Source organism: Pectinophora gossypiella, chromosome 24, assembly GCF_024362695.1.
Source record: "Pectinophora gossypiella chromosome 24, ilPecGoss1.1, whole genome shotgun sequence".
NCBI lineage: Eukaryota > Metazoa > Arthropoda > Insecta > Lepidoptera > Gelechiidae > Pectinophora > Pectinophora gossypiella.
The window spans coordinates 7,614,086-7,627,170 of NC_065427.1; the positions used below are offsets into that span (position 1 = coordinate 7,614,086).

The 13,085-nt window shown below is 35.8% G+C and overlaps 1 protein-coding gene across 3 annotated transcripts in view; it reads right to left on the reverse strand.

Moving 5' to 3' along the window:
* Positions 1–8,668: 8,668 nt before the first annotated feature.
* LOC126377874 (solute carrier family 41 member 1-like) overlaps positions 8,669–13,085 on the reverse strand; it is a 70,305-nt gene continuing 65,888 nt past the window's right edge. For all 3 annotated transcript variants that reach the window (XM_050025911.1, XM_050025914.1, XM_050025913.1), the window contains 5 exons: positions 12,468–12,614; positions 11,301–11,448; positions 10,664–10,869; positions 9,975–10,123; positions 8,669–9,803 (listed from right to left, as the gene is read on the reverse strand). In XM_050025911.1, coding sequence (XP_049881868.1) covers positions 9,621–9,803; positions 9,975–10,123; positions 10,664–10,869; positions 11,301–11,448; positions 12,468–12,614 — 833 coding nt within the window. In that variant the 3' untranslated portion in view covers positions 8,669–9,620. The remainder of the gene's footprint in view (positions 9,804–9,974; positions 10,124–10,663; positions 10,870–11,300; positions 11,449–12,467; positions 12,615–13,085) is intronic.

A 13,085-nucleotide genomic window follows, 5' to 3' on the forward strand; every position in this document is an offset into this window, starting at 1 on the left:
CGATGCGGCCCCGGCCGGCGCAGCAATAGGCGACGCGGCACTGGGCGGCGGGGCTCTGCGTGTCGCAGCCCTACGCGATGCAGCCCTGGCCGGCGCAGCAATAGGCGACGCGGCGATGGGCGGCGCGGCTCTGCGTGTCGCAACCCTGCGCGATTTGGCCCTGGCCGGCGCAGCACTAGGCGCCGCGGCACTGGGCGGCGCGGCGCCGCGTCTCACAGCCCTATGGGGCGTGGTACCTCGCGGCGCGGTCTCGCGGCGCGTGGTACACGCGGCGCTGGTGGACGGTGAGGCTCCAGAATCTGCGACCAGCCCCCCGCGCTGCAAATCCTCGCTAGACTCGCTGCGTGTTTTGGCGCGGAGTGTTTCCAGCTCCAGGTTTCGGTCGTGCACCAGAGACTCAAGCCGTTCCGTGTTAATTACTAGGGACTCTGTTGCCTTGATGTGTTCACCAATTTCCTTCTGTGCATTGTCATATAGTTGCTGTATTCGGGCTAATTGGCGTTGGAGCTCACAATTTTCTTGCCGTAATTTATATTTTTCTTCATAACCTTCATCATCATCACTATATTTATCGCTCATTGAAGTGAGATCTATGGTCATGGACTCATTATTTTGGCAATTTTCTTCACGGACTAACTCATTGTATAATGCCAAAGTTTGTTGTGACTCGTTGATAGAATGTTGGTCCTCATGAGCTTTTACTGTATTATAGGCTACAGCAAGTATATTTGAATCTACATATTTGCATTTTTGACAAGCGTCTGATAATCAGCTGAACACATTCAAGTGGCGCCACCGGCTAGAAAAACGCCGAACTATGTCGTTGGGAAAGCAAAGCTGTATTCTTTCGGTTGCGCCGTCTAGTGATGGAAATGTAAACTAATGTTGGCGCTCGCTAAAAAGAACACCATGTGAAGAATAACGTTGTCTTGGAAATAAATATAAATATAATTTAATACTTAGTAACAATGTTGTGCCTGTAAATTATATAAGAGCTTAACGTGTTGGGTTTAACAGAAAGCTCAGTCAGTTGCGGGCCTATAGTTCATCTTGCGTTGTACCTCTGACTACTTCAATTGGGATTTAGTCAATGTACTTAGCTGCAAGCTGGAATTCAGTCTTAAACAAGGAAGTCAAAAATGTTACTTTATTAAAATTGCTGAATTTTCTCGAAAAGCCTACAGCCGACAAAGATGTTCCGATAGCACGGCGTCGAGAGGATCTCGTCACCGATACATTGATTATGAATACACAAATGTCTCTTTTACATGATGATATTAATGTTGGTACTTTTTTGGAAATGCACCGATGAATTTGTAAAATTTTGATTTCAGTAAATTACATTATTAAGCTTATTGTACTTATTCCAAAAGAAAAAAAAGAACATCACGCTCCAACTAGGACCCAGCTACTACTAGCGCCCAGTAGGAGTAAACGGAAACGGGGGAGCTTATGTTATGTTACCTGTTTCCATATAGGGGATTACTGGGGACCGGTGGCAGCCAAGTTCGAAGAACGCTCGACTCTTACTGTGAGGTCGCAGGTTCGATCCAGCAATACTTTTCTTACTTTTCAATATATATTATTTTCAATACTTTTTTTACTTGTCTAATACTTTTCGAATTCATGTTTGGATCATAATTATTATTTTCTGTAAAGAGTATTTTATTATTTTTTTATACTTACATTTAGTTTCATTAAAAATAATACGACTTACGTATTTAACTCAATTTTATTTTCAAATTAAAATTACAATTTACACTACCTACTCACTGGACATCACATTATATTCACTTATTAACTTAAAAAAAACTTAGTTAGATGCACTTAGTGCTTAATTGTTCTGTGATTACAAAAAGGATGATGCATTAGGTTACACTGTAAATGCTGTATGTACCTTTATAAATAAATAAATGATCTAAGAGCTAAGAGCCATGCTTACGTCATTTAACAAGACTGGAGGCCTTATTTTTGAATCGCTCGCCTTCAACTCACGTGCGAAAATAAATTTTCCGATAGGAAAATCCACTTGATCAAACTGAGAATCATGTACTGAATCATCCCCCTCAAATTTTGTTATGATGTCACTAACACCCTGTATGCTTTCGAACGTGAGTTGAAAGAGTTCGAATATAAGGCACCGGTATTGACTGACGCGAATTTCAATATAAGTACTGAATTCATAAACACATACCCCAGACGACTTATTATGGAAGTGCAGAGTCGAAAATAATCAAGAAAACTGCGGCTAATTATGTCACGAAGTCTCAAATTGAGATCTAAAAATCTTTACATAAAATAGTAGTTTCTTATTTTAAAATCCACACTAAAAATGTTAGCCTTATTTAAATGACGTGTGTCAGGTGGCAAATAGCTCTAAGTCTATTATTTTTTTACCGTATAATATTTTTATTTCCCTAGACTGCTGTAACTTTGCACGGGACTTGACGTTTTTATGAAATATTTATGAAGCCTTTTAAGTCTTTATAGCTTTAAAAGCTAATTTTTACAGTCATAAACGTTATGTTGAGACGCACATGATTCTGATTCATTTAAATATTCTGGCTTTTCTTGTGAAGTTGCAAATTTAAGATGTCCTTACGAAAAATATTCCAATAAACATTGGTTTTAACAAAAAATTTTATGGTAAGAAAATATCAACTTAAAACAGGAACATAATTTATTTCCTACTAGGAACTTTAGATGTCATAACGTGAAAAATGCGCGAAAAATATTTAATAAGTAAATAGGTATTACCTACATGATAAAATACTTTTGAATTTCACAAATGGTAACCCTATATAGGCTTATTGTATCGAGAAAGTTCTCAAAACACTATCCAACTATTAAAAAAAAACGAAACCGCGTCATTTTATAAAAATAAAGAACGTAACGGAAAATAGACAATATTTCCTTACCTTCGCTTTTTATCGCTAGTCGAAAACACTTTTTTGTGGTTAACTTTAAATTGTGAATAAAAGAGAAAAGGTTCTTTTTCAACCGGCGCTTTTGGCGCCCCTGAGGCACTGACAAAGCATTATTAGAATTGCCATAAAACAAAATGAAAAATGTGTTGCCCTAATAACGTAGCAATATTACCAAACGATAGAAAATTTTCGGATACTTACCACCCAAATGCGAAATACTTATCTTCATTGATGTATAATTATGCTATTAAGTATTATTATGTTAATCAACTTGAATTAGGTTGAATTAGGTGCGTTTACTTGGCGAAGTTACAAACAGCAGTTGACAGTTTCAAAATTTTATACATCTCGGTCAATTCCTATGCTCGATTTTAAATAATAATTTGGTGGTTAGCTTTACTTTTAAACTAAATTGTCAAGGTTATTAATAAAATTATTATTTATTTATACATTTTTATTCTTTTTTTAGTCAATTATTAAGTAGGTATGAAGTAATTCTACTGATTGTGTTTGATAGCAAAAGAACGATTTTTTTCAAAAAAATATTTTACCATCAGACTGACAATAATTTATTGTACTTAAATAAGTATTTTATTCATGTCGAAGCTGAATCGATGTAAATGTACAAATAGCACTGTGTGGCATGAAACTCAAATTTTACCTAAATACATTCGTTTTATAAAAATGCACAATCAAATTATTGGTTTATTTCTTTATTACGTAGCCTACATAGACCGAATAGACATTGCTAGTGAATTTATTAAATATATTGCTAATGCATATTTATGATATATGGCGTGCATTCGGTATTCCATGTTCTCTATCTACTCCAATAGGATATAGGCGTGACTCTTCTATATATGCGACAACCAAAAAATCATCTCCACCAACCCTTCGTAGAGTAGCGTGGTGGGGTGTGATGGGCATGTAAAAAATTACAGCGCAAGTCAGCGGAACCACGGTATTAGAAAAGCAGGTATGCTCATGCTCAATCCTATGACAAGCCGCCATTGCTAGCCCATTGATGACGTAAATGTTACCATTCAATTGGTATCTCCAACATTCCAAGAACATAAATTGTATTATTAAAAATTAAGTGAATTACTGTGACATATATAAAAATAATTAAAATTGTAAGTAAATCTTTAGCTAAAAGTTCAAAATTCCTTGCAAAATAATTTATGGTCGTGGGTAATATATTTTTTACGAAATGGCAACGCAGAGCGGGATGACTTTAGCTGGGCTAACCTTGAAATGTTAGCTGTCACTTTTGAGCATACCTGGTTTTCTTATACCATAAGCGCAACCAAAGAAATAAATTCTCTTACTATTTTCTAGCATCGTTTTAAATTGGATCATATGGGGAGTGCTGAGGTCTATAATCTAGCCTGGCATTTTTGATATATATTTTTTTTGTTTAGGTGATAAAAATAACGTAATCACTACCAGGTTTATTGATATGCTAAGTATATTTTAAAAATCGTAATTATTTTCGCCGAAGTACTTAGCCACACAAGGCTAGATTTTTTAGCATTGATAACATTATCCTCCACTGACCAATAGTAAGGACTACTAAAATAATGTTGCCATTTGAATCTCACCAAAATACACTAAAGTATAGTTTTATGTACCGACCTAGTTCTAAAATTATATTTTCTAGGACTATAAGGCTATTCCACTAAATAATTACGTACTACATAACAATTTCATTATTTACAATTAAAATCTCATCATTTATCACATCATTCATTCAAAAATATACCTTATTTACAAGAATTATTTTGAGACGTAACTATAGTAAGACGTACAGCTGCCTAGAGTGAGTTTAGTATTTTTAAGATCAACTTCTGTTTGTGAACAAATACACTTCTCATCAAAAAAATCGAAACACCTTGCAAGTTTACGTTTTGTCAGGATTATCAGAAAAATGTGTACATTTAGGAATAAATGTTAAATGTCGTTTTATAGTGAGTAATATGAGCTTATCAAATCTTAATGTTAATGTTCTAAATTTTAATGAATTTTTCATAGGTTTCGTATTTTGTTAAATGAGTCATTTTTATTCCGTATGGAGTATAAAGGAAATGGATAAAACAACACACGTAAATGAAAAAAAAAGCTAAAAAACGTTTATTTAATAACTTGTATTCCCTCCCCGAGCTCTAATTACTGCTTCCATACGGTTCTTCATCGATCGGATGAGAGTCACGATCACATGCTGTGGTATATTGTCTCATTCCTCTTGGATTGCATCTTGCAGCTGGCTAAGTGTTTCTGGGGCAGGATCTCTTGCTCCAATTCGTCTCTTTAATTCATCCCACAGATGTTCAATGGGATTCATGTCCGGGCTTCTTGCTGGCCATTCCATAATAGAGATATCGACTTCGTTAAGATAATCTCGTACGACGCCCGCGGTGTGAGCCCTAGCATTGTCGTGCATGAATATGAAGCCGTTGCCAATAAAATGTGCATAGGGCATCACATGAGGCTCGAGACACTCTTCGACGTACCGATGACAGTTTAGTGCAGGCAGACGTGGCCCAGACACGAAAGCAAGCTCTGTCTTACCGTCGGCGCTGATTCCTCCCCAAACCGTCCACGAACCGCCACCATAGCTGACCTTTTCTTCAATGCAGCATTGTGCATAGCGTTCTCCGTCTCTTCTGTAGACCTTGTTCCTTCCGTCGTTACCATACAGCATAATTTTACACTCATCAGAAAAGAGAACTTTGCTCCACTGTAGGTATGACCAATTTAGGTGCTCACGTGCAAAGTTAAGGCGCGCTCTTCGATGGTCTGCAGTTAATTTCGGCCCATTTGCTGGCTTATGCGGTACCAGTCCACGATCCTTCAACCTTCTTCTAATTGTAGAGTCACTTACAGCCACCCTTCATACAACACGAAGCCGCTGCTGCAGTTGAAAAGCGTTAAGGCGTCGATTTCTTAAAGAAGTTGTTACAATAAATCGATCATCTCGCTCAGAAGTGACCCGATTCCTGCCAGATCCTGAACGGCGCGTGAACAAACCAGTCTCCCGATAACGTTTATAGACTCTATGAACAGATGACAGGCTTAGATGCAGTCTTGCAGCCACAACACGCTGACTAAGGCCAGAATCCAGCAATGCCACAACTTGGGCGGCTTCTGTGGGCGAAGTATCCATACGTTTTAGAAAAAAAAACCTTTTTTCAGACGTCCCAAAGTCACAGTATTGAAATAAAAAACAAAAAGTTTAAGGATAGGCGCCAATTTTTAGTTTTTAAACGCTAAATGTACTCCAACCCTAAACACACATTTGTCTCAAAACAGTGATTCATTTCGTTTATAAGATAAACAAATGAAATTCTAATTTTGAATTTAGAATTTTCGCTTATTACTGTAATGGCCTAACTGCCAGCTATACATTTATGTATTTTTTTTCATCGTATGAATTCTTTTTTGTGTTAAATTCGGACAGAAACAATGAAAACGGAAGTGTTTCGATTTTTTTGATGAGAAGTGTATTATTTTATGAAATTGAATGGATTTAAGATTCGAATGTACTTAGGAAATAATGCATTAAATGTTATTTAATGCAAAGCATTCGATATGTTTTCACTAATATCGTTATATATTAGAAAAAAATACAAAAAAAGAAACCAGAATAGTACTAAAAGTAAAATTTTAATTTATTTTAATGCCGGGACCTTAAAATATTGTATATTAAATCACTTATTTGCTATATAATGCAGTCATGCCTAGAAATACACAATCGATTTTTCAATTAGGTATTTGAATCGATTATTTACTAATAATGGTAACAGTCGATTATTTCAATATATTTAATAAATTACTAAGAGGCCTTTAACTTAATGCTAGTTATTTATTGTACTCATTTTGCTACACTACACAAGGAATGTAAAATTGTGGAATCAATTGGCGCATTTTTTATGAATATTCAATATAATTGACGTTATACTTAGGAACATTCTTAATCTGAATTTATCATTATTTAATACCTTAGTAACTTGGAAAATTAATTCGAGGACGAAATGTATATCGTTGTCATTTCCCATAATGAATGAGTTCATTAGGTACTAATATTTGTAATCCGAAAATATCTCAACCATCATAAATACTTTTGAAGTACATTTTCGGTGAAAAAAAAGTAGGTAATCTAGGAAGCGTTTTGCATTTATATTTCAAGTTTTTTTATAATTTTGGAGTTTATAATCAGTAGGTATAGTTTTTGGTTCTAATAAAATATGCGTCAATTCATTCCGCTACGGCTGCTGTGATATTCAACAACGTGCTATACAAACTAGTTTACCTATACCTATGTATACAATACAATTATAACACAATATAATTCTATTTACATCAATATCTACAAGAAACCTGGTGTCAATACCTATTCTACTTATCTAAATACTTGCATTGAACATTCTAATAGCGATTAAATATTAATATTCTCATACGGATTCACAAGACATCTAGTTAGATGTTTATAAAGCAAATAGAGAAACATTTTCAATTTTCTTTAAATAAAAATCGAATAATAATGTTTCTAGATATTTTGGGAATTAGAATATTTAGCACGAATATTTTAGAAAGTAAGTATACAATAACTAAGTAACACAGACAAAAAACTTATATTTACACAACTTAAATAAGAAAAAGATTTTGGATTGTTAAAACTCAATTATTTGCACTTTTAAATGCCTATTTAGCCTCTTTGGACTTTACAATAATATACAATGCCTTTAGTCCATTGAGTTATTTAATTATTTAATTTGTGTGTGTAAAAGTGTAAACAATACAATAATATATCATTGAAAATGTATAATGAAAATTGGAAAACCTTTGCTAATACTGCTTTGACTTGATTACATTTGCGGTAACTAATCTCATTTTAGAGAACCCAGAAACAGAAGGGGTGTTTTAATACTAATAAGTACCTAAATAATGAACGACAAGGAACAAAAACCAAGACGCCTACCACCAACTAATGAAAGCTATTCTGGCGTTTGAACCGCTCTGCTTAGGTGACAAATACAAACTCCACTTAGATAATTTGTTCTAAAGAGGATAGCAATAACAGTTCATGGTAGGAGTCTGAAGCATAAATACAACACAAAATTGACATCCAAGTCGCTCACACTAGCACTTTTCATTGTCACACTTTCATTATCATCACCACTATTAAGTATAAAACATTTAGTCGCATTTGGTCTTATTCTCATTTGATTTAGATCAGCATCTTGTTGTAAAAATGATCATATTTTCAGATATCGTGACGTTTTTGAACGTGCTCATTCTTCGGCAAAATGATGTCATAACTTTGCTCAAATAATTGCCACAATCTGAACTGACTAAATGGACGTACTTAATACTAACAGCTGTCAAAATAGGAATTTGACCAAATGCCCAATTTATTGTCTACCGACATGTCATTGAGAACGGCATCATATTTAAAATGATACAATAATCACATTTTTGGATACATATCACAGTTCGAGCTAATCGACTTCTACGATTTCATAAGCCTGTGGTATTTATCGGGCACTTATCATTCACCTAACATACGGAATACAATCGAATTGATCACACAAAGTTTACATTGTCTATACTTATAGAGTTTAATGTTTTTACGTTCTCAAGGTGTACTTTCGTGACGGCGGCATGGGGGTAATTAAGTATATGATTTAGTATGCCTTTAACTTTATAATAATAAGATTGAAATTCTCACTTATTGATTCTGATTTTTTCAGTCTTAAGCAACGATTATGGTTTTTAATTTGCTTGTTTTTTAAGAATTTAAAATTGGCATTTTTTTCACTTCGCCTACCCATCCCGCTGTACGAAATACAACCTTAGTGTTAGTCGGGTGTTCTGGCGTCCGAAACTATTTTGAAATTTGTTTGGCAGTTCTAAAACTAGCGTTATCTCTTTCTTGCGTTGGCGTTAGTAAAGGACAACACTATTTTTCGAGCTGTTCAACAATTTTTACAATAGGTATCATACGCCAGAGTTGCCCTTAATACAAGTCAGATAATTAAACATCAAGTACGCACACACCATTCATAAAATTAAATACGCTACAACACAAGACATCGCTTGATAGAAAAATATACTATCAAATCTCAACGCGAACAGACAAAGTCATTGTAGGTAACTTTGGCACCAAGTATACTTAGAAAAAAAAAACTGGTTTTAAAATGTAAGCTAGATAAAATACTGACGATCCCTAAATTCATTATTTTGTGTTTAGTTTTAATAAAGCCCATTGATTACAAAACATAGTACATACATGTAGCGGTACGGTACAGTTACGTATGAAAAACGTAAAACAGAACGTTAGCAGAATCCGTGCCGGACCCTACGGGTATTCCTTCCGTTGGTAACTTTATTTGCTAAAATACGCATGGCAAATCAATATATGACGTCAAAATATCTTTGGCCCCAACTTTCTTGGATGCAAAAAGGCGAAAAATAATTTTGAATGTCATCTATTTTGAAAAATGAAATGCTCACGAATCTCTGACCATAAAACAATCAAAATTCTAGAGTTGGCGTTTACGTCTTCAAACAACTACAATACGTATCTCTAGGAGACGATTAAAATTCCGTCAAACACATCTCCATTCTCCATTTTCACAAAATAAATGCTCTTAGCTTAGTGTATTCGTTCCTCCGTACCGTCGACGATACTCTTCAAACATTATTGCCGTATTCCATATTGAAGAGAGATAGAATCACAAAGGCTAGGCCTAAGAAGACTGATCCTAGAAGATCTCCAAGGGCGGTCAGGTAAGGAATGGCCGCGTTATCAGGATCCTTCTTCTTCTTCCACATGTAGTGGATGAGGATGTAAGCTAGGTACAATAGCACCATCACCTGGAACGAAGACAAAGTCATGTGAGAAACGATATATTTCAAATTCAGTCAGTTTAATTGACACGGTTTCTGAAGAACTTCAAAAAAATTGGGGCATTTTTGATTAAAAATACCTCCCTGAAGCAGGAAAACTGTGGATTGTAAATAACGAAAAAATTTTCAAAAACATACCTGTAGCACAGAGCACATAACGTATGTGATGCCGAAGGGCACTTGAATTGACACGAATCCTTGATAGACGAAGTCTGCGACGATCATGAAGATGATCTGCCCGCATACGGCGAGCACTATCAGCATCCTCGCCACTTTTGCTGCAGCAGCTGAAATAATAGATAATGGAAAACGTTAGCAAATTAGGGCAAAAGCTACACCTTTGGAAGATCCTACAAACAAAGCCTCCTATATTTAACTCAATTTTACAACCTGCTTGGGAAGTCTTCTTTCAATTCTTTTCACTGTTATTTACTTCTGTGCTGGGTTGAATGGATAGAACATTTTCAACTGACTTTCTTTCCAAGCAACAAGTGGCTACTAGGTACCATATTATATTTTTGTGCAATTGCAATTCGAGTGCGTTTGCAATTATTGTTTAACTGTCATTATTGGCTGGCTTGAAGGGAACTGTCTGAGACACCACAATTGTTTCCTCTATGAGTCTTCAAATTTGACCTCTTAGTAACATAGCAATTTCGCAGTTATATGTATTGTAAGATCATTGGTATTGGTATCGGCAACCCATCAGTCTTGGTTACTTGCTGATGTAAGTAAGTAGTAATAACCCTGACACCAGAGGCGACGAGGTTGGTAATCCATCTCAAAACCCACACGATAGAAGAATTGAATTACTTTCAAGAACTTACTTCCAAAGAACAGCGTCTTCCACGGCCACTCTAGCATCCTGGTATTCTCAGGAAGTACTCCAGGGATGGCTGTCTGATGAAGATGCGTGGCCAGTCTCGATGACTGCACGCACACCAGGTTCCCTCCAATGCCGTTGACTATTGGCTGGAACACTTCGTAGCCTCTGAAGTGGTCGACTGCTTGGTCTAACACGATGCCTCCGATACTGTTGGGGGAAATTTTGGTTAGGTTTAAGGTTGTGAATGTTGTGATGATGAGTAAAGAGAAGTGAAATAATATCAACTAATATCTAAGTGCTTATATCTTTCTGTCAAGTATTTAGGATTCAAGTGGGTAATGGACATTAAATGTCGCCGGCGATGGATCCGTCTAAGAGGGCAAAATACATATCTCTCCACCATTTTCACCTTTTACGCATTGAGTGAAGAAGACGCAATCCTAGAGGGTTGAAAAGGCCACATTGAAGCAATTCCTAAGAAAACAATATTGCTTTTTACATTTGTTGACATTGCGCACTTACTTTTATATGCGCAAATTGCAATATTGCTTTTTAGTAGAATTGTTTCTGTGTCCTTTTTGCCCCCTCTGGATGTCATTTTCTTGGGAATTAAACTAATGAAGTGGCAGTGAACATACCCGCTAATAAACAGCGCGGAGATGACCGGCGTCCAGCCTGTGGTGAGCACCTTCTTCGTATACTTGTTTCTGTAGACGACGAACACCCAGAACGGGAGAAGACTGTAGTACACGCACATCAGCGTGATCGGTTGCCACAGCGACACTTCTGCAAGGAAAAAATAATAGAATGAATGAATGACTAAGTATATTTATGTTGCTCACATATTAAATACATGAACAAAGTAAAACTGAAACTAAAGACAACAGTAACTGACGTAAAGAGTAAAATTTAAATTTAGCTGAGACATAATCTACAAAAAAGAGATTTTGCAGTCATTCTCAATACTAAGAAGTCATAAGATGGATATTATGAACAGTACGGTGACAGGAAATTTGCAGTCGCTCTTAAATAATAGTTGAATGATTGACTGATGATGAAGCTTATATAAAATATTAGAGAAACTACTTTTGACATCAAACTTAAGGAAACTACTACACTGATTCTTTTGAAAAACTGACTGTGTTGTAGCCTTAACAGAAAATAAAACAGCTAATTTGAAGGCTAAGCAAAGTTCAATAAAATTATTTTTAACACAGACAAGAAAAGGTGTAAAATTTCTAACTTGATTTTATACGGGCATTAGACAAACATGCTTTTTTTTCTCTAATACGTTAAAACCGAAAATAAAAAAAATATTAAAAGCCGGCTAATTCCACTCACCACATTCATCATCGCCGTCAGCCCCTTTTTTGAGTTTTGGAAAAGTCAAAGTCAACTATAAAATACCTGCGCAATTTGGGCGAACGAGAAATATGAACCGCTTTGTCAGTAAAACAGATTTTTTGTCTTAAGTTTGCCTAGGTCTGACATATTTCGGATATAAATAACGTATGAATTTCCGTGTCAAAGTTGAAACTAAACCTTATGTAAAATTTTATCGTTGTTTTAAATGTTTTTTTTTTTTTAATATTTCATTAACCTACGGCTGAGACTACTTATGGATACTCAGTGGATCTCAGATCAGATATCAGGGTAATATTAACTTGTTTTAAAGCTCGATGGATGTACCTCTGACTAACCCAATTGGGATATAGCTTCAGCTTATGTTATGTTGTGTTGCTAAAGCATATCTATAGTACCTTCTTAAAGAATACTACTTTGGAAATAAACGATGTTTTACTTACTTATCTGTTCGAACATGTACTGCGCAGTGACAGCGAGTACAGAGTTGCTGACGATGTCTCCGATGGATGCTGCTAGAGGAGTCGCTACGTTGTCCGGGTTCACCTTTAACTTGTGCGACCCGTAGATCACCATCACCATCACGAAGTCTGCGAAAAAATTTGGAAATTAGAAATCGAAGTTCATCTTGCGATGGATGTGTAGAGGTACACCCCAAAGGTAGTCTGAGGACTACCCAAATTGGGTTATATTCGTAAGCTTATGTTTGTTATGTGTGTTGTGTTCTTTAAATAGATATTTCTTCAAAAATATTTCATTTCGATGGTAAAGCATAGCATAAAATAACATAGCAATACGTTTATACTCGTATTCCAACAAGGCAACAAAATCAAGAGGAAGGAAAGGGATGGTAAAGCAGATTTAGAAAAACTACGTAAAGATGATTGTAATGAAAGAAAATGGCAGGTTTCCTAGAACTGTAGACAGGCGAAGAAGGTAAACACCAGAAGCAACGAGGAGGTATGATGATGATAAAAATGTCAAAGAAGATATTGAAGAAGACGATGATGGGAATTAAGTAAATGACAAAGTAACCTAACACGAAGCAGGTGATGACGGCT